A 21875-nucleotide genomic window follows, 5' to 3' on the forward strand; every position below is an offset into this window, starting at 1 on the left:
CTGCTTCCCCGCCCCCAGCCTGTCCTGCGGCCTCAGTAGCCCAGACCCCACCTCATCTCTACTCGGGTGCAGGGTGCCGGGCCCAGACCGCTGTCCCCTGGGAACGGTAGCGGGCGAGAGGAGGGATAACACCGCTCTGGAGGTCTCCGAGCTCCGCTGGTGGCCCTGGGGACCGCTTGTAGGCTTCTAGCAGAGAAGGAGGCCCGAAGCCGCACCTCAATAATCTGCGGCACAGTGGCCATGAGGAGGTCACAGTAGAAGCAGCAGACTTCTAGGGAGAAAGGCTTTGCCTGGCCTCTGGTGACCGGGCTTCAGAGTCGGGAACTGATGAGGGTGCCTTGGGGTCAAGGAGCTGTGTGTGGGCCCAAGAAAGGGCTGCAGTTTATGGGAACCCAGAACAGTCTAGCTTAGGGTCTACATCAGGGTCAGAATCAGCGGGCCCTGACTAGAAACTGGCTATAGTGACCTGCCATCGTCCTAGCCTTCTATGGCTAGCCTCACAGGCTTCCTTCGAGTAGCCAGAGTCGCTTCCTTTGCTCCAAATTACCAAGTGCAAGAGAAGGGCTCCAGCTATGTGATCCCAAGGAACGTTCATGCACTAGTGCGTGAACCCTTCGTGCCTAGCAATGTGGGTAAAGACTGATCCCAGCAGACGGGAACTCTAGTAGGGACCCAAGGCTAAGGGTAGTGTCTTGGCCAGGGATATTGTAAATAGGCGCTTCTGGTGAGGAGAAAACAAAACAAAACAAAACAAAAACAAAAAAACTTTCCTTCCTAGGTCAGAAATTTTCTAGGTAGATGGCTTACATTGTCCATTTCTAAGGAAAATGATGCTCCCAACTTTTGCTTGGTCCTAGACTATTTACCAAATATTTTGGCACATTAATGTGTATGAGGGTAGACCGCTTCCAAGAGTAATAGATACCTCGTGTGAAAGCAGATGTCTCCCTTGAGAGTCAGGCAAGTGCCAGCGTTAGAAAGTGTTTCTATGAACTTCCAGGCTAGGATTTTGGGATGGAAACTAATAGAGCCATGCGGGGTTGCATGCCAGCACCAAGATGCATAGAGGGTGCAGAGAGAGAGAGAGAGAGAGAGAGAGAGAGAGAGAGAGAGAGAGAGAGAGAGAGAGAGAGAGAGAGGGAGAGAGCTGGAAGTCTACTTGCCAGGACCGCCGGGAGGTACGCTCCGAGCGCCCCCTCCCTCGGGCCTGGGACTCTGGCTTGCCCATAACCTACATTAACTGGGTAGTGCAGCCTGGGCCCATCTGCCGGCCCCCGCCCCACCTCGGTTCCCCACGCCAACCCGCTCTCGCCAGATGGTGGCTGGGAGGGGTGGACATGCGTGGGGGACCCCGGAGCCTATCTCTTCACCTCACCCCACCCCCACCCACGCTCCCAACCTCATGTTTTTCACCCCCCCTCCATTCTCCATCAACACCACCCAAGTCAAAAAATCAGACCATGTTCGTCATTGGCAGCTGTTGGCTCTTCTTCCCCTACCTCGGCCTCCCTGGGGCTGGAGCCGCGTCCCCCCCCCCCCCCCCGCACTGATCTTATCATCCGACGACAGCCAGCTATCACCACGCGGGCGAACTGACAGCTGAAGCCACAGGGCCCCCACCGTCCTCTGTGTATCAGAGAGAGAGAGAGAGAGAGAGGAGAAGAGAGATGAGAGAGGAGAGAGGAGGAGAGAGAGAGAGAGAGAGAGAGGAGGAGGAGAGAGGAGAGAGGCTGAAGAGAGAGGAGAGAGCGGAGGAGAGAGAGAGGAGAGAGAGAGGAGAGAGAGAGAGAGGAGAGAGAGAGAGAGAGAGAGAGGAGAGAGAGAGAGAGAGAGAGAGAGAAACGGAGAGACAGAGAGAGCGTGTGTTCTCTGGCACCCCCGAGACTGGGGGAAGGCAGCCCTCCCCGGGTTGCGTCCTCTGGGGAGCACGATGGGTTCTGGGAAAGCAGCTGCAGGGTTTGCGCTGTGAGGCCACCCGGGAGAGGCGCGCGTGCGACTTGGGTGAAGCCGCCCGAAACTCAAACAACTCTGTACGCCTCCAGTTCCACCCTACATCCTGCCCTATGCAGAGAGAACTGGGCCTACTCAGCCTCAGGCTTTCTCATCTTGCCTCTCTAGTGGCCCTAGGAAACTCCGGAGTTAGGAGAGTTTCCTCCTTACTCCAGCGGAGCTTAGGGCACGCGAATCCGGGTCAGGATGGGCTATGAGCCCAAGCGCGACCCAGGTGAGAAAGGCACTGAGGGAAAGGCCAGAACTTCATTACCATACAGCTGAGGACGCGCCCCCCTCCCCTTGGAGAACCACGCCCCCACCGCCCCTTCGGACTACTAGCTCGGGCTCTAGCACGAGCCAGGAGGTAGTGGGGGTGGGAGACAGAGAGAGAAGGCACGCGCTGGGCACGCCCCGCTGCTGGGGAGTGACACGCCTACCAGGTGCAAAGAAGACTAGAGTCTTAGACGCTTGGCTCTTTGCCTTGCTTGGGATGGCCACGGAAAGGTTAACGCGTCCGCTGGCTTCCCAGCGGTGCTGGGGACGCGTGGTGAGGGGGCGCTCATAGGCTGGAGGCCAGCGAGGCACAAGCTACCCAAAATCTGGGAAGGAAAAGAAGATCCAAATCCCCTGGCGCTGGTTTCCACTTTCCTAGCTTAAGTTTTTCCCACCTGCTAGAGGGCTGTAGGTAGCTAATGCCTGGAGCTGATGCACCTAGCATACGGAGACCCCTTAGAGTTTCCACCCCCCATGACCATCCGGGAACCACCTCACCTCCCGCCGCATCACTGGGCTACCCTCCTATCCTCTGGTGACGAGGGTCTCAGCCTTTAAGCAGACGATCTCTGAGGACTGCTTGCCGGGCACGCGCAGAGCTAGGAGCCCAGAGGTTGGAAGAGGGGCGGGGACCTGCGCCCTACTGGCTGGCTGACAGGGGGTGCGGCGGGGGCGGAGGCCCCCTCCGGTGGGTGCTGGGACTGTAGCCGCTAGAGGCCTGGAGGGGAGGGGAGAGTGACCATGAGTCTGTCTGACTGACAGGCTGCGAAGGGAAGCCAATATATATAAGAAAGGCTCCCGGGCGAGCAGGTTTCAGTAGCGGCGCTGCTCGCCGGCCAGGAACCTGAGGCCAAGAGCCGCAGCCAAAGCTTCTTGGGTGCTGTGTACCCCAACACTAGTCAGCTTGAGGCCCTAGGATTTGCTCGAAGACACGTACTTAGAGCAGCCACCGCCCAGTTGCCCTCACCTGGATTACCTACCGAGGCAGCGAGCAGCAGAGTTTTCGAGAAGGCGGCAAGGGAGCAGCTTCCCGAGAGGAATCAGCTTTTCAAGAACTCCGGCTAGCAGAGGGACGTGCGGGAGAGCAATATCCCGAACAAGCAGATTCAGAGCCCTCGAGTGGAGAGGACACCCCAAGGGATGACGCCTGCGCCCCGGAGTGCCTTTCGCTGGGCGTTACTGCTGCTGGCAGTACTGTGGTCGCAGGTAATGTCCCGCGCCCTCTCCGCCCCCTCCCGCGGCGCTCGGAGCTTGCGCCCGGCGCCAGCGGAGCCTGACCGCTCTCCTCCCTTCTTCTCTCGGTGCAGCAGCCCGCTGCGGGCTCCGGCATCTTCCAGCTGCGGCTGCAGGAGTTCGCCAACGAGCGCGGTGTGCTGGCCAGTGGGCGACCCTGCGAGCCCGGCTGCCGGACTTTCTTCCTCATCTGCCTTAAGCACTTCCAGGCAACCTTCTCCGAAGGACCCTGCACCTTCGGCAACATCTCCACACCAGTGTTGGGCACCAACTCCTTCGTCGTTAGGGACGAGAATAGCGGCGGTGGTCGCAACCCTCTTCAACTGCCCTTCAATTTTACCTGGCCGGTAAGCCCAACCTGAATGCACTGGGAGATCACCCAAGGCAAAAGAAGGGAACGCCTCGACACCAGAGCCCCTTTCCTAAGCGCCCCTACAAGAGCCCCAAGGGCTCTTTTCTCCTGGCGCCCCCACCTCCACCCCGTTCTTTCATGGGACCATCTCAGAGAGGGTTTTCACTAGTCTTTCTTCCCAGTTTCTTGCCCTTCCCTCTTCCCAGTTCTTGGGATACGAGTTTCATTACCAATATCCCAATGCTGCACCGCCCTCCCATCCTGGGCTCTCACTTACACTCTCGCATCCCTCATCCCTCCCCTGCCTTCTCAGCTCGCGCGCTGCACTGCGCGAACACCAGTTATGTTGACCCGAGCTCGGTAACTGTATCCTGCAATTAGATTAATTAAACAGGCTGCTGCGAGGCACCCCCCCTCCTTTCTCGCCCTGCTCATATCACTATCTCTCTGTCCCCCCCCCCCACCCCCCTTTTTGCTTCCCAGGGTACCTTCTCACTCAACATCCAAGCTTGGCACACACCGGGAAACAACCTGCGGCCAGGTGAGTATCTCACTCCTCAGCCACAGGGGGGCGACATCACACAGCGCCGAAAGAGTTAAGCTGTTTATAGGCGGGGGAAACGCAGGCTTGGGGGTGGGGGCCGCTTAGCTTGGCCAGAGCTGCGCCCCGCGCTGGACGTTCGGATTCCGCTCGCTGCCTGGACTCCGAGCACAATTGCGTTTCCTGCGGGTTATTTTTGGCGTGGGAACGCGGGGAGCACGGCGGTGAGAAAGGCCGAGGCTGCCAGCGCCACTGACGGGCCCCTTCCTGTATTTTACACCTTTTGCGAATTCCGCTCCTTTGGAAAGGGAATAATGGCTTTGGGATGTTGTTCTGACACAGAGGAAAAGGATATTTCACCAGCACAACAATTCTCACTTTGAAAAGGAAAAAGAAAAACCATTACCTACCTCTAGAGCAGAACCCCTGAAAAGGCACCCAAGAACCTCTTGCTCCCAAATCTCAAACCAGAAAACTTCCCCCTTTAAATTTTACCCCCCCATTTTGACCTCTTTTCCTCTTTCCCCTCCGTATCTGCCTCCACAACCCTGGGATATCTTAACATCCGTCTATTGTACCTTTTTTGAATGCTATCAAGCCCCCTGCACATGCACACACCCAGGGAAGCCAAGTAGCAGGACTCTGGGACCCTCTTGGCCTGTGCTTGCTGGCGGGGAGTGTTAACTGACCACCATAGTCAAGGCTAAGGAGGCAGTGGGCAGCAGGTTGCCTGTCTTTCTCTGACCCGACCCTCTCTCCGCAGAGACCTCATCAGGAAATTCACTTATCAGCCAGATCACCATCCAAGGCTCCCTTGCTGTGGGTCAGAATTGGAAAACAGACGAACAAAACAGCACCCTCACAAGACTGCGCTACTCCTACCGGGTCATCTGCAGTGACAACTACTATGGAGATAGCTGCTCTCGCCTGTGCAAGAAGCGTAATGACCACTTTGGACACTACGTGTGCCAGCCAGATGGCAGCCTGTCCTGCCTGCCAGGCTGGACTGGGGAATACTGTGATCAGCGTAAGCAGCCATCACCAGCCCCCCCCCCCCGTCGCCCCCACCCAGCCACCCAGAATGGAAGGCAGGGAATTTCTTCCAAGAAAGTACTATAGCCTTGTCTCAGCTTCCCCCAGAATGGGTCTGTGCTGCCAGGACCACCTGAGGACAGTGTAGCAGTGGTGAACTCAGTCTCCTAAGCCCACAGGGTCGTCAGTCTTCAGCCCATCCAGCATGACTCTCTTCCACCCCCTTGTCCTTGGTCCCCTTTAAGATAACCAACCATGGCTCCTCTTGGAGGCTAAAAGTAGAAAGTGAGCCCAGGGGAGGAGGATGGAGGCCTTAGAGTCCATGGCACCCCAACCTCATCCAGCCCTGTTTTCTTTCCTTAGCTATATGTCTTTCTGGCTGTCATGAGCAGAATGGCTACTGCAGCAAGCCAGCAGAGTGCCTGTAAGTGGGGACAGGAAAGGGGGGTGTGAGGGGGTCTCCCTCGTAAGCCCGCCTCCCACCTTACACTCCCCCTTTGTCTTCTCCTTTGTCTTCCAGCTGCCGTCCAGGTTGGCAGGGCCGCCTGTGCAACGAATGTATCCCCCACAACGGTTGTGGTCATGGCACCTGCAGCATCCCCTGGCAGTGTACCTGCGACGAGGGTTGGGGAGGCCTGTTTTGTGACCAAGGTGAGCAAGGGAAGGAGAGGTGGAGACTGGGCGGCTCAACCCTCTTTCTTGGTGATCACGAACTGGCTTTCCTATCATTGTTCAAGGACAAGCCTTAGGGCTTGTGTCTGTGCACATGTGTGGTGCTGGGGGTGGAACTCAGGGTGCCACACACACTAGGCGGGCACTCCACCTGTGAGCTATACCTCAGCTCAGGCTTGGTACTTTCAAAGGCTCCTACAGTGGGATGGTGGGGCCATTCTTCTCCAGGTACTGAAAGGCCAGGATGAGTAAAGAGACCAAGGGGCAACAGCTTGACAGCCTGGAGCTCATGCTCATAAATTCTAGCAAGACCAAAGAGAAAGGGAAGCCAGCCGAGCTCTGTTCCGCCTTCTGCCTCTAGTTACCTATTAACCCCCTAGTGTTTGCTCACCTTCCAAGGCTGTTTGAGTAGCTCTCCCCTAAACAGCTGTCTGCTGGGGTGTGCCCACTGGCTGCCCTGGGCCATGGCCAACCTGGGCCTCCTGGGTAGTGAGAACATCCAACTGCCTTTTTAGTGTGGGCACAGCCACCTGCCTTTCTCCAGTGACACTTGCCAGGCAGCTGCCTGAACTCACTCAGTCTCTACCTGCTATTTGAGAGTTGCTACTCATTTGCTCACAAGGAGTCTTTGAGCCCCAGCCTTGAGAGAGGGAACCTTTTCTTCCACATCCCTGTAGCCAGCTGCATCCTCCCATTTTCAGGGTCAAGCACTGTGCCTGCTGCCATGGAGACACCACACAGGCCTGGAGGGGATGGGGATGGGGGTTGCCAAGCTGGAAAAAGCTTGTCTAGCCCCTGACTTGTTGCCAGCATGGAAATTAGTCCTTGTATGCATCCTCCCCCTCTCTCTGTCTCTCACACACACACCTACACACACACACACACACACACACACCTTGTTCCTTGCTTCTCTCCCTCTCTGCCATCCACATTTGCTTCCAGGTGACGCAGTACCATGCTCGTTGTATGCAAACACAACCCTTCCAGTCTCTCTGTTTGCTTTGTCTGGCTCTCCCTCCTCCTCCTTCTTCTCCAATAAGAAAACAAATAGCTATCATTCAAAATACACTTTTAAGTCCTCCTTTAGGAAACGCCTGGTCCTGCCTATGGAGGCATCTCATCTTCCAGCTACTCTTTCCACCTGTTGAAATTTTACTCCACCTTTTAGTCCTTCCAGGCTTGCACCTCCTGGTGAAGCCTTCCCTGGCTTCCTCATTGGCTAGGGACCTTGACTTCGCTTCCTTCTCCTCTTCATCCTGCTCTGGCTGGAAGTGTTGACCAGCAGGACACTGACCAATTGTGCTTTGTTTTCAACTTTCACTATATTTGTAATATATATATATAGTTTCACATGATTTAACAGACATGATTTCACTAGCAGAAAAAGAGGGATGGGGTACCCGGACCTGGAAAACTTTGAGTAGACACTTCTTGGGGCCAAATACAGGGTGACCTTGCATGGAGGTGGGAGAGTTCCTGGCCCCACTCAGCTGCTCGCTTCCTGTCTTCACAGATCTCAACTACTGCACTCACCACTCCCCGTGCAAGAACGGAGCAACATGTTCCAATAGTGGGCAGCGGAGCTATACCTGCACCTGTCGCCCAGGCTACACTGGTGTGGACTGTGAGTTGGAACTCAGCAAGTGTGACAGCAACCCCTGTCGAAATGGTGGCAGCTGTAAGGTGAGTCCCGAGCCGGCTCAGAAAGGGAGAGGTCTAGCGAGGTAGCATCCGGCAATCTTTGCTTATGTATCCATGGATAGACCTTCTGGACAAGCAGAGGCTAGCTGCCAGCCTCATGTACCCTTGTCGCATCCCCAGGGTCTAACTTTAGCCTGTTTATGCTCTCTCCCCAGGATCAGAAGGATGGCTACCACTGCCTGTGTCCCCCAGGCTACTATGGCCAGCACTGTGAACATAGTACCTTGACCTGTGCAGACTCACCCTGCTTCAATGGGGGCTCCTGTCGAGAGCGCAACCAGGGTGCCAGTTATGCCTGCGAATGCCCCCCCAACTTCACTGGCTCCAACTGTGAGAAGAAAGTAGACAGGTGTACCAGCAACCCATGTGCCAATGGTAAGTCCTTTCTGTCACCTTACTAACCTGCTGAACTGGCCCTAAAGCCAGAGAGCCTGAGAGTCAAGAGAGGAGAGAAACCTGGCCAGCCTGACTGAAATGGGCTTTCCTTTGCTTGTGGGTGAAGAGCTTGCATTGTGGGGGTGGGGCTTTGGAGGAGAAGCAGGTCTGCAGCAGGCCTTAGGTGAGGGTGAGTGCCCATCCTGCAGGACTTCCACTCTCATTCTCACGGATGAGGCCTGGCCTGAAGAGGATACCCTGTGACCCTCCTCAGAAAGCCTTGAATTAGAAAGAAGATGTTGGGAGACATCACATCCCTTTGCAAGGGAGGCCAGAGATGGTTAGAGCTTTGCACCTTGAGACTTCACCTTTCCCCACACTCAGCTAGAATTAGCATGGCACGAGAAATCTGGAGTGCCCGGCTCTTTTTGAGACATCAAACAATATTGGGAATCTTCAAGCACTGCGTCAGCAGATGACTGTCTATGAGGCAGGCAGACAGGTGCTGCCAAGGGCGTGGGAGTGGCAGTGTAATCTGTTCTCCTTCAGCTCCCTTGAGCCACAGTTTTATTATTTCTGAATGGGAAGATGAAACTGTCTTTGGTGTGGTTGCAAAGACTGAGTTAAATGGTACTTGCACCCACAAGAGCGCTTCCTGTGTGTAGTCCGTACTGACGCTGTGTCTTCCCAACTTGATCCTCAGAGCTACTGAAAAGATCAAATTCTCCTGTTTAACAGGTGAGAAAACCAAGGCTAAAGGAACAGGTAAAGCCACAAGTGTGCTTTTCCTCTGCTAGAGAGAGCAAGCCAAGTATTTCTGTCTTACCCTAAAAATTCTGTAAGATGCCAGTAACTATTTGACAATAACCTACCCAGGCAAGGAGAACCAGGATCACCCCCAAACCCCAAGACTTCGGGTCTTTGTACAATTCTCTTTGTAGAGGGCTCTGTCCATGCAGGCTGAACATGTGGAGGTGGAAGGGCCGAAGCTCACAGATAAGGCACCATACCCTTCACCTGGGAATTCACAGGCTGTTGCTGACTTGGGTCCTGTGTCCTTACAGGTGGCCAGTGCCTGAACAGAGGTCCAAGCCGAACATGCCGCTGCCGACCTGGATTCACAGGTGCCCACTGTGAACTCCACATCAGCGACTGTGCCCGAAGCCCCTGTGCCCATGGTGGCACTTGCCACGATCTGGAGAGTGGGCCTGTGTGCACCTGCCCTGCCGGCTTTTCTGGCAGGCGCTGTGAGGTTCGGATAACCAACGACGCCTGTGCCTCGGGACCCTGCTTCAACGGGGCCACCTGTTACACTAGCCTCTCCCCAAACAACTTCATCTGTAACTGTCCTTACGGCTTTGTGGGCAGCCGCTGCGAGTTTCCGGTGGGCTTGCCACCCAGCTTCCCCTGGGTCGCTGTCTCCCTGGGTGTGGGGCTGGTGGTGCTGCTGGTGGTGCTGGGCATGGTGGCAGTGGCCGTGAGGCAGCTGCGGCTTCGGCGGCCAGACGAAGGCAGCAGGGAGGCTATGAACAACTTGTCAGATTTCCAGAAGGACAATCTAATCCCTGCTGACCAGCTCAAGAACACAAACCGGAAGAAGGAGCTGGAAGTTGACTGTGGCCTGGATAAGTCCAACTGTGGCAAACTACAGAACCACACATTGGACTATAATCTGGCCCCAGGACTCCCAGGCCGGGGGACCATGCCTGGAAAGTACCCTCACAGTGACAAGAGTTTAGGGGAGAAAGTGCCACTTCGGTTACACAGGTAAGCCACACCTGGAGGCCCATGGCATGGCCATGGACCCTTTGGTAGTTTGACTTGGTTCCTGGGCTGAGTGGGGAGGCTGGCATCAGGCCCTGGCTGCTTTTAAACAAGTAAGGTTGTGGTATTGGCAGCAAGATACTCTGGTGGCGTTTCCATAAGGAGCGGGGCACAGTGGCACACACTTGTACCCCTAACTACCTGGATTTAGACGGGAGGATGGCAAGTTTGATGATGCCCACCTGGGCAACATAGCAATCAATCGTGCCTTGAAAACAAATGTGGGCTCTTGAGGGTAAAGGCTCCTGTTGCCGAGACTGATGTCCTGAATTTGATCCCCGGGACCCACCCATTAGAAGCTGCCCTCTGACTTCCACAGTGGTGCAGTGGCATGCACATGTGTGTGCATGCATGTACACACACACACACACACACACTCATATACTCACACAGATATAATAATTTTTAAGAATTCTTCTTAGGGAAGTCCCTCTCACTCACTCGCTTTATTCTTCACTCCCAAATACCAAGCGTCCACAGTGCATCTCTTGTGACTTCCTTTTTTTCCACAGGACAACTTGTCTCTAGTGGCAATACTGGCTTTTTCTAGGCCCGTGACCTTTCTGGTTTGCTTGGGTCCTGAGCTCTCTTAGGGGCCTAGTCTAACTGCCTGCCCCTGGAGGCCAGCACTGGGCACCCCCAGCCTGCATCTTTGCCCTGTGTAGCTGTGGTACATACCCTTTCACTTTCTCAGATCTATATTAGCATCTTGTTGCACCTTCAGGCCCTCCCTCCCCTGCTCCCTCCTTCTGACCTGCCTGTCTTGTGTTCCTTCAGTGAAAAGCCAGGGTGTCGAATATCAGCGATATGCTCCCCCAGGGAGTCCATGTACCAGTCAGTGTGTTTGATATCAGAAGAGAGGAATGAATGTGTCATTGCCACAGAGGTGAGTTCTGGGAGGGCTGGCCTTCCCTGCCACCATGTCCCCTCCTGCATTGTGTACATGGAAACACTGTCCTCCTGGTCACTAGCAACCTCTTTCCTGAAGGGGGTGTTGCCAGAGATCTCTTGCTTGGCGTTTAGTGTCTCTTGGATCTCCTGCTGGCCTCGTTGCCACAGAGGGTGTGACACAGGAGTCAACGGGCCCATCTGACACGGCAGCTGCACCAATGAAAGGGACATAGTCTAAGAGTCAGGGGACGCTCAGGTAGAGCTAGAAGGACAGCCATAGAACCTAGCGACCTTCAGGAACTATTTCCCAGTTGCCTTTGAGTGACAGTTGCCTGTGCCTGCCTGTTCCTTCCCACTGGCTTCCTCCATTGTAACCCCCCCACATTAGTGCAAGCTCCCAGACACTTACTTGTATGTCTTAGGGCAGAAGACTGGGGACTGCCTCTCCCTGAGTGGCTTCTCTCAGATAGGCCCATAGCATCCCTGGAGACAGTGTTGCCATTTTGTATGTGTTTCACAGGTATAAGGCACCCAGCTTCCGCCCAGCAGGTGGGCTTCCTTCTGCATTGTTTACATTGCATCCTGGATGGGACGTCTTTAGTATGCACAGTGCTGCTCTGAGGAGGAAGAGGAAGAAGAGGAGGAGGGAACGGCATGAACTGGACAGACTGTGAACCTGCCAAGAGTTGTACCGCCTCTGCATGCCTTCAGGAGTCTGCCTGGCCTTGGATGGGCAGCCCCACCAAGGAAAGAGTTGAGGAGCCAGAGGAACATTGAGCTGATGTCTAAGGTGCCGCTTGGACTTGCTCTGCCAACAGTGGCCTTCGTGGGGCTCTTGACTCTTCTCCAGAAAGTGACAGTGGTCCTAATGGGTCTTGGAGCTGCTGTAACTTCCATGGGCATCTGTATTTCCAAAGTGCCTTTGCTCAGGCTCCGTCCTGACAGCTGGGCCCAACTGAGAGAAAACAAGAGGAGGCTTGCCAGGGACAGGCCTCCTGTAGGCAGGAAAGCCTTGGAGTTTGGCTTTTAGCAGGAGCTATCCCTGCAGGTGAGATGAACACCAAGGAGAGAGGCGTGAATCCTGCCTCCGACCACAGCATGAGAGGTGCCACCAAGCCTACACCCTCTGGGGACAAGTTGATCCTCTCCTTGGTTCTGGTGCCTCTGGCTTAGGGCCTGTCCCTTTTGCCAGCCAGGGGTACAGACCTAACTGGGGAGCTCAGGGCCCTCATACTAAAATTCCAATGAGGGAGATAGGGGGTGCTGCTGTGGCTTAGACCCTTCCCTTCCTCCTGCCCTTGAGCCTGGGGTCTACCAGTGCCCACTGCTGCCCCCAGACCACCTTTGAAGCCGATCTTCAGAAATCAATAATATGAGGTGTTTTTTTGTTTTGTTTCGTTTCGTTTTGTTTTTTGTAGTTTATTTTGGAGTCTAGTATTTTGATAATTTAAGAATCAGAAGCACTGGCCTTTCTACATTTTATAACATTATTTTGTATATAATGTGTATTTATAATATGGAACAGATGTGTACAGGAATTTATTCTTTCTTGGGTCCTGTTTTTGTAATAGCAGAGTGGAAACCTTCTGCCTACCTTCCTACCCCAAATTCGAGGCCCCTTATCTCCTTGCCATTGAATGCCCTGCTGGAACCCCTAGGGTCTGCGCATGCCTGGGTTTGGCATGCTGTGTGAAAGGCTGGTGTCTTGGTCCATTCTCTGGGGAGCCCTGCCTGGCTGACTCATCCCCAGCCTAGACCAGTCTTCCATGCCTGGTGACTTTTAAGGCTGGATGTCACTACCCAACCCTATGCTCCCACCTTTCCACGAGGACATATTTCTTCCGAGTAGAATCTCTCTCCCTCTTCCCCAAGCCTGAGAAGAAGCTGTGGGGGTCTTGGCTTTCATCCATTGAGGAGGATGCTCTCCTTCCTTATCAGATAATGAGTTAAGTCCCCTCTGGGCACTTCCTCCTGCCACTAGGACACTTTGTTTGTGCTGGCGCCTGCTGTTTTCTCAGTCCTGGTGAGGAAGTGATCTGGGATGGGGATGGGTAGGTTTGCTCTAGGTTTGCCTTTCTCGAAGCTGAACAGAGCTGAAGGGATGGCCGGGACTACAAGAAGTAGAGGATTCAGCCTCCTCTGGGTCTGTTGCTCAGGCCCGCACACTAACGAGGGGGTTTCCAGTCTACTTCATGCCCAGCTTCCTCTAAGGCACAGGATAGTCCCTAGGGTGCCTGTCCTCTCTCTGCAGCCACAAACATACCCCATGGTGAGTAAATGGGGGGGGGGGGAGCCAACCCAAAGTGAGTGAAACGCTGTGTAGATGCCCCCAGTCTGTTCACAGTAAAGCAAAAACAGACCCAGCAGATGCCTTTCCTCTAGCAGAATCCAACTGTAGGAGGCAAACTTGCCCCCACCCCCAACTCCAGCATGGCGGTGAATAGGATCTGGGAGCTTACTCAAGTCCCAGGGGTTGCACATGTTCCACGGCTTGGTCATCACTCTGTTACTCTCCTGCACACACAGGGTATCAAACAGGAAAACAGTCAGGGAACCGTTCCCACAGCCCGAGCCGACAGCAGGGGAAAGAACAACAAGACCTCACTCTTCCTGCCCAAAATGAAACAGGAAAGCGGCTCCTAGGCTCTGGGGGGGCGGGGGAAACTGGGCTGGGCCAGAAGGCGAGATGACGAGGCTCCCATGTGGGAGAGACAGGTAGGACACCCGCAGGCCTGCACGTCCACACCAACCAGGCTAGGCTACATTGCCAGATGGTCAGAGAAGAGCCCTGGAGGGGTCCTGATTGCTGGCTCAGTCCATTTTCCACCTCTGATAGCCCCTAGTCACGGAGCTGAGAAAGCACCCAACATCACCCGGACTTTTGGGCGCTCCAATCTGCAGCCCATGCTAGGCAGTTTCCCTATTAACTCAGAAGTGGGCCTAGGAGTCTAGACAAATTATAATTCTTCTCTCCCAGGATTTCCTCAAGCTGTTTCCCTCTTCCCCAGAGGTAAGGTATTTAAGGCTCTCTTGATCACTCAAGAGTCCTGGAGACTTGGCATTCAAACAAGAGTAGACTTTGGCGCTAGACTTGTTGTAAAGCGCTCAGCAGCTTACCAAATGCTTGGTTTTTGTAGATTTTATAAGACAATTCAGAGTTTTGCAGATTCCCAGCAGCTTGGAGTTACTGTCCTGCCTAAAGAATTAGTCTGACCTCCTCGTGACCTTCGGCCCTGAGGACCAGCTGCTTTTCCAGAGCTTGTTGGCTGGTGACCACCTGGAAATCTTTGTACTCCGAGTTGGGAGGGGCTGTGAAGAAGGCAGTCGTGCCTTTATTGACTTGCACAGGCAGGGCCACAGTTGATCTAGTCTGGGGGCAGATGAGGGTACACCGGCTCCTTCCCGCTTCCACTCAGGCTAGTTGAGGCCACTGGACTGAACCAATATGTACAGTGTTTCACTTCTGCCAGGGGCTCCACAAAGCCCTCCCTCCGTGGGCTTCCTCCTTCCCTCCCTGTGTTATCTCCGCGTGGGTCTGCACCATCCGTGGGCCCAGCCCTCCGCCCCCGTGGGACCTGCTGCATTCCGGGAAGGAGGTGGAAGTGATTCACTCAGGGAACTGTGACTGTCCCTTCCCGGGAAAGGATGCTCCTGGGAGACCCAGTGGTCTTTCCCCAGAGGCCGCACCCACCGCCCCACGCGTCGCCGGGTGGCCCTGTCGGGGCCGGATTGGGCAGAGGAAGAGGCAGGTGCGCGCGCCCGCCCGACGGGGTCAGCCCTCCACCTGCCGCCACCGCCGGGCGCCCGGGAGCTCAGCGGCTTCCCCCGCCCTCTGCTCTTTGTTACAGCCCGACTTCCTGTTTGTGGTCGCCGACCCCGGCTTACTTCCCGGGCCGGGAAGCTGCCGAAGGCCACGAGTTTCTCGGAGACACTCCCACTGGGTCCAGCCTCCTGCCTCCTCCGAATCCCGCCCCTTTCCCGGGAACCCGCGCAGGGCGGTAGCGGCAAACCTCGGGCGGCCGTCGCGGAGGGACGGCAGGGCGGTCGCCCGGCACTAGAGGGCACTGCGCGCCTGCCCAGGCTGCTGTCCTGCCGGAGGCTCATAGGACCGCCCCTGGCTACAGCTGGGGACCCGTCCAGGAATCCTGAATCAGTTTGTGTCTCCGCCTCGCGCAGCGCTTTCCGGGTTCTGTATCACTAAGCTAAGGGAATAGCTAGAAGTAACCCAGTGCGATGCTTTCTTCCAAATTGTCCTGATGTTCAGAAAGCAAGGCCCCTTCACCTGCTAACGACAGCTCTGCCGCATCCAGCATCTTCCATCACCCTCCCGCAGGTGGTCATTATGACCTGAATGGAAGAAAGCAGGCTTGAAGGCACAAGCCTGTAATCTCAGCACTCGGAGGCAGAGGGAGGCAGATCGCTTTGAGTTCGAGGCCAGCCTGGTCTACAAAGCAAGTCCAGGACACCAAGGCTACAGAGAGAAACTCTGTCTTGGAAAAAACAAAACAAAACAAAATCAACATCAAAAACCAACCAACCAACCAACCAAACAAACAAACAAACAAAAAAAAAAAAAAAGGAAGAAAGAAAAGAGAGCAAGCTTGAAAAGGTTAGAGCTAGTGGCTAAAACTAAATTACCTTCCAGTGCCGTCCCTCATTGCCAAGTGGTCTGGGACGTCCATTTCTTCAACACTGTTTGAATGCCTATATAGGCCAGACACTGATGGCAAAGCATAGCTGCTTATCTGGAGAGGCTAACCATTCAGTTATTGATTGATTGGTTGATGGATCGATTGACTAAGACAGGGACTTAGCTAAGGCTGGCCTTGAATTCCTTAAGTAGGCAAAGATGACCTTTTCTTGGGGACAAGGGATGCTATTTATAATAGTGAGCTTGCAATAAATAAATAAATAAATAAATAGCTTGCAAGCTGCTGTGACTCCAGGATTGTGTCCTAAAAAAAAAAAAAAAAAAAAAAGAAGAAATGAAACATGCGAACTCCAGAGCTGAACACTTGAACGAGTCAGGCAGGGTAGTGCATACCTTTTACCTACAAAGAGTGCTTGAATTCCAAGTCAGAATGACAAAAGCCAGTCCATAGCAAGCCCCAGGACAGCCAGGGCTACAGGGAGAGACCCTGACTCAAACGCTCCAACAACAACAACAAGAAGAGAAAGGACACTGCTCAGGTGACGAGGGCTTTATGCTTTCAAATGGTTGCAGAGCAAAGAAAATGGTAGTGAATGACCCATCGTCTGCTCATGCACAAGACGACGTATTAGAGCCCCACCGTGAAATACGATAGTTTTGAACCGTCACCAAGTGGAATGTCTTTGATCCGTGAAGCACCTGCAGGCAAGAGGGACTTTGATCCATGGAGCATCTGAGATGGTGTCAGTGTTGTTCGGATGGTTGGTGTCAGCATCTCCCCTGGGCCCTAACTACCTGATGTACTCTCTCTTTTCTGTCTCAATCGCTCCTTAGAACATGTGACTTTGAGATGGCGCAGGTGAAAGATTCATCTTAGGTTGTACCGATGTAATGTAGATTCCAATTGAGAATACATAAAGCACATCATAAGATCAAGTAAACGAACACAAATCAAAATCAGCAATACAATGTATTGGTAGAAAGGACCAAATCTAGTGCACTCTTTCTTTTAGGACCTGACCTTGCCAAGAACCTTGAGCCATGCTATTATTTAAAAACCTTTTCAGCCGGGTGTGGTGGCACACGCCTTTAATCCCAGCACTCTGGAGGCAGAGACAGGTGGATCGCTGTGAGTTTGAGGCCAGCCTGGTCTACAAAGAGAGTCCAGGACAGCCAAGGCTAACACAGAGAGACCCTGTCTCAAAACACCAAAGAGAGAGAGAGAAAGAAAAAGAAAGAAAGGAAGAAAGAAAGAAAGAAAAAGAAAAGCCTTCTGATGGAGCAAAGTTTGAACTTAAACATCTGTGTATCAGGGAAGACGTTCCCTGTGCTGTATCAACCCACCAGAGAACGCACAGGATTAGGTACAGATAGGAGCCACACAAGTAAAAAGAGCCTGTTCCTTTAAGCTCATAACAGTGGCAGGGCCCTACCTGAATCCAAACAAACGTTTCGCTGGAAGATATCCCTGTCAGAATAGTCCAGAACGAATCCCAGGGGCCCTGCGGGCTAAGATCTGAGGTCTGCCGTGGGAAACAGTCATCTACATAGAGAGGCTGGTCTCAGGTTGTGTGTCTATGAGGCGCTGGGCGCAACAGATTCCTAGAGAAATGCAGCAAGCGTAGTAGATGGAGCAGTGAGCCCAGAGCTCACATCTTCAACCATAAGCCTTAAACACACACAGTGCGAAGCTTTAAACTCTCAAAGCTCTCCCCCAGTGACATACTTTTTCCAGCAAGGCCACAAACTCCCAAACCTCGACAAGCACCACCACTGGGGGACCAAGTATTCAAATGTGTGAGCAGATGCGGGACATTTATCATTCAAACCATCACAAGGACTGTGTCTGGGTGGGCATCCAGCTAAGCTGAACAACCCAGGAGGCTGGGTCATCAAAGGCAAACAGGTGCTGGGAATCTGCATATGGAGGGATGTAGACAAAGGCACCCATTAAGCCTTGGACAGTAGGTCATTTGGAAGTCTTTGGGATCTGGGCCAGGAGAGTATAGGATTACAGCTTCACTTTTAAAGCTGAGGTCCTAGACTTGTCTGCATTCTCAGCAAGGTTTCTCCCTGAACAGATATGCTATAGGGGCTTTTACAGGGGACCACTAGCTCTGCTGTTTTAGATTGGGTGTGATATTTACGAGCCCTGTTGTGTCTCAGATTTTCTTTCATCTTCATGATCACCATGATGATCATCATCACTATTGTTGTTGTTGTTGTTGTTGTTGTTATTACTGAGACAGGGTTTCACTATGTAGCTCTAACTGGCCTGAAACGTGCTATGTAGACCAAGATGGTCATGAACTCACAGAGATTACCTCCCTCTGGCTCCCTAAAGGCTGGGATTAAGGTGTGCATCACCATGCCTGGCTTTTTAAAAATGATGTATGTGCCTGTATATCTGTGTAGAGGCATGTGCACCTGAGTTCAAGTACCTACAGAGACCAGAGGCATTGGATTGCTCAGAATGGCCTCCATGTTGGGATAGTAGGGTGGTGGAACTGTTTGGGAAGGATTAGGAGTTGTGGCTGTGTTGGAAGAGGTGTGCCTCTAGGGTTGACTTTGAGGTTTCAAAATACTCACAGCATTCCCAGTGCTCTGGTTGCTTCCTACTTGTGGGTGAGGATGTGAGCTCTCAGCTTTTTCTGCCACCATGCCCTTGTTTTCACCGTCATGGACTCTAACCCTCTGAAAACATAAGGCTGGTTAGATTTGTTGGGCTTTTTTGTTTTTTGTCTTTCAAGATAGGGTTTCTCTGTGTGTAGCTTTGACTGTCCTGGACTCCCTTTGTAGACCAGGCTGGCCTTGAACTCACAGAGATCCACCTGCCTCTGCCTCCCAAGTGCTGGGATTAAAGGCATGCGCCACCACAACCTGGCTGATGTTTTTATTTTATTTATTTTTTTATTTATTTTAATTATTTATACAGTGTTCTGCCCACATGTGTGCCTGCCTACCATAAGAAGGCACCAGATCTCATTACAGGTGGTTGTGAGCCACCATGTGGTTGCTGGGAATTGAACTCAGGACCTTTGGAAGAGCAGATGGTGATCTTAACCGCTGAGCCATCTCTCCAGCCCCTATTTATTTATTTTTTAAGTTGCCTTGGCCATGGTGTTTTGGTCACAACAGTTAAAAAAAAAAAAAAAAAAAAAAAAAAAAAAAACTAGTACAATCCCCTTGGAGCTGGAGTTCCAGGCAGCTGTGAGCCTATCGGTGTGGTTGCTAGGAACCAAACCCGGGTCCTCTGCAAGAATAATAAGCACTATTAACCACCAAGCCATTGTGGGGCATGGTGCTGCACACCTTTGATCCCAGCACTTGGGTGGCAGAGGCAGGAGGATCACTGTGAATTTGAGGCTGGCCTGGTCTCCAAAGTGAGTCTAGGACATCCAAGGCAGTGAAACTGTATCTACAAAAACAAACAAAAAAAGGATGGGTCTTCATCCTGGGGCCATAGAGACAGTGGTCCCCAGCTTTGTCCCAAAAGGGGCATAGACCTTTCAGGCATTATTGGGAAGAGGAAACCTATCCTAGTTTAATTTCTGTTACTGCGATGAAGCAACCTGACACAAGCAGCCTAGGAGAGGAAGAGTCTATTTGACTTAAAATTCCAGGTTCCAGAGCCAGGCATGGTGGCGCACGCCTTTAATCCCAGCAGTAGGGAGGCAGAGGCAGGTGGATCGCTGTGAGTTCAAAGCCAGCTTGGTCTACAAAGCGAGTCCAGGACAGCCAAGATAACATAGAGAAACCCTGTCTTGAAAAACAAAAAACAAACAATAACAACAATACCAGAATTCCAGGTTACAGTCCACTATTTTGGGGAGGTCAAGGCAGGAACTCAAGCAGCCAATCATATTACATCTACAGTCAGGAACAGAGAAAAATGAGTGCACTCACACTGCCTGCTAGCTTTCTGCCACCAGGACCCTCTGCCTAGGGAATGGTACTACCCTCCTGGGCAGGGCTGACCGTATCAATTAACTATCAGGACAATTCCCTAGTCATGTGCCTTTAGTCCCAGTACTTGGGAGCAGAGGTAGGCAGATGTCTATGATTTCAAGGCCAGCCGGGTCTATACAATAAGTTCTATGATAGCCAAGAGTGAGACCTACATAGTGAGACCCTGTCTCAAACAAAAAACAAAACAAAAACCACCCCCCAAACAAACAAACAAGCAAAACTCCCCAAATCAGCCTTCTAGACATTCCCACAGGCAATCTGATAAGATGGTTGCTCACCTGAGCCACCCTTCTCCGCTGATTCTAGGTCTTGCGGGTTGATCTTTAAAACTAACATCACACCTTCCCAGTTACAACCAAGGGGATGGGTAAGTAAAATAGAGTCAGGGACTTTCTGAGGCTTTCATCACCATTGTAGAACAGGAGAAAACAAAACAAAACCCCAAAACACTAGCGCTGGAGCTTGGCAGTGGCTGTATGCCTTTAATTCCAGCACCGAGGAGGTAGAGGCAGGTGGATTTCTGAGTTCGAAACCAGCCTGGTCTACAGAGCAAGTTGTAGGACAGCCAGTGCTACACAGAGAATCATTGTCTCAAAACAAACAAACAAACAAACAAACAAACAGCACCCTCTCCCATAAACCCCCCCAAAACAAAGCAAAACACATATGGGAGAGAGACAGAGAGACAGAGAGAGACAGAGACACAGAGAGAGAGCGTGCGCACGCGCACACACACACCAGGGACTAGGGCTATGGCTCAGCATTTAAGGGCACTTGCTGCTCTTGAAAAGAACCTGGACTAAATTCAGGTTCATATAGAACCCAAAACCTACATGGTTATTCACAACCATATGTAACTCTAGTTTGAGGTGGTCCAATACCCTCTTTTTTGGGGGGTTGATACAGGGTTTCTCTGTGTAACTTTGGCTGTCCTGGACTTTCTCTGTAGACCAGACTGGCCTCGAACTCTTTTTGCCTTCTCGAACATCAGACACACACATGGTACACATACATACAAGCAGGCAAAAACACTGATATACATAAAATAAAAGTAAATAACTTTGTTTTGTTTTTGAGTCAGGGTCTCACTATGTATCTCTGGCTGTCCTGGATCTTACTAGGTAGACCAGGTTATCTTTGAACTCACAGATATCCACCTACCTCTAAAAATCAGTCTCTACAAAACCAAAAAAGAGTGGTGTTGGGGATATGGCTCAGTGGTAGAGTATTTGTCTAGCATAAAGAAGCCCTTCTGGACCAATCTGTGATTTGTCTGGCAAGAAAAGAGAATAAGAAGGCTAGAATTGCTGGACATCGTGGCACATGCCTTTAATCTTCGCACTTGGGAGGCAGAGACAGGTGGATCTCTGTGAGTTCAAGGCCAGCCTGGTCTACAGAGCAAGTTGCAGGACAGCCAGGGCTGTTACACAGAGAAACCCTGTCTTGAAAAACAACAAACAAACAAACAAGAAGGCTAGAATTTGCCTCCATTAAATCTAAGTGGTTAGCCTGATGACATTTCTAAGCCACTCGATTCTTCAGAGCCGAGTCAGCAAAGAGCTAGCCTGAGACTCTGCCCTGGATACAATGGAAAGTAGTAAGTCTTAAAGGAAAATAATTAGTCAGCCATGCATCAGCCATTGGCTAAAGAGCTCCAGCCCTTGTTAACCCACAAGGTGAATGCCATTCTTAGTATTTCACAGTAAGGAGATTGATGTCTACACACAACATGGTTAGGGCGGCCCCGCCAGCAAGCACTGGAGTGGGGCTCAAATCTGACCTTAGAGTCTATGTCTGGCAGGCAGGCTGGGCATCCTACTGGAACCATCAGTTTTATAAGGTAACTTTATCCTTATGCATGATTAATTTATGGAAGTCTTTATCTCCCAGAACAAATGCTTTCCCCAGTCTCAGCTAACCATGCTTGCTAGCAACAGTTGTTTGATCCAAGTGTCTGGAAGGAGAAGTGAGGAAAAACAGATCACAAGGAAACAGGAAGTGATTGCCTCTAGGAGAACAATAAGGAAAGGTTAATTTGGGAAAGATCCAAAAGAGGAAGCCACCAGGTAACATCATGTGCAAGGCACATGTGACTCTGCAAGGTGGAAGGAATGCTTGGGCCACCACCTCGCCAGAACTGGTGCCTCTGTTGGCATGACATCAGCAGCCCCTCCTGAAGGTACCCTAGAGGGAAAGCTGAGATGTGTTTGCTAAGTGAGTAGTTAAGAGAAATGTTGGCAAAGAGAAGCAAGGACTGGGAAAGGGCAAAGGTGACAATAGGAAGGTGGTTAAGATCCCGTTAGCCTATTTTAGTGGAGATTTCTATTTTGAGAGTGTTGAACTTCCTTTTGCTTTTGGTTTTTCCGAGA

At 52.3% G+C, this 21875-nt stretch overlaps 1 protein-coding gene across 1 annotated transcript; it reads left to right on the plus strand.

Moving 5' to 3' along the window:
• The first annotated feature begins 3016 nt into the window (after window positions 1-3016).
• Dll4 (delta like canonical Notch ligand 4) lies at window positions 3017-12667 on the plus strand. Its single transcript, XM_051144409.1, has 11 exons — window positions 3017-3471; window positions 3573-3845; window positions 4334-4391; window positions 5155-5418; window positions 5787-5847; window positions 5944-6074; window positions 7609-7778; window positions 7952-8171; window positions 9236-9938; window positions 10773-10881; window positions 11407-12667. Exons 1-11 carry the CDS (start codon window positions 3406-3408, stop codon window positions 11410-11412), a joined length of 2061 nt encoding a protein of 686 aa, XP_051000366.1. The 5' UTR covers window positions 3017-3405; the 3' UTR covers window positions 11413-12667.
• The last annotated feature ends 9208 nt before the right edge of the window (window positions 12668-21875 follow it).

The sequence above is a fragment of the Acomys russatus genome, chromosome 4 (assembly GCF_903995435.1).
Source record: "Acomys russatus chromosome 4, mAcoRus1.1, whole genome shotgun sequence".
In the NCBI taxonomy this organism is placed as follows: domain Eukaryota; kingdom Metazoa; phylum Chordata; class Mammalia; order Rodentia; family Muridae; genus Acomys; species Acomys russatus.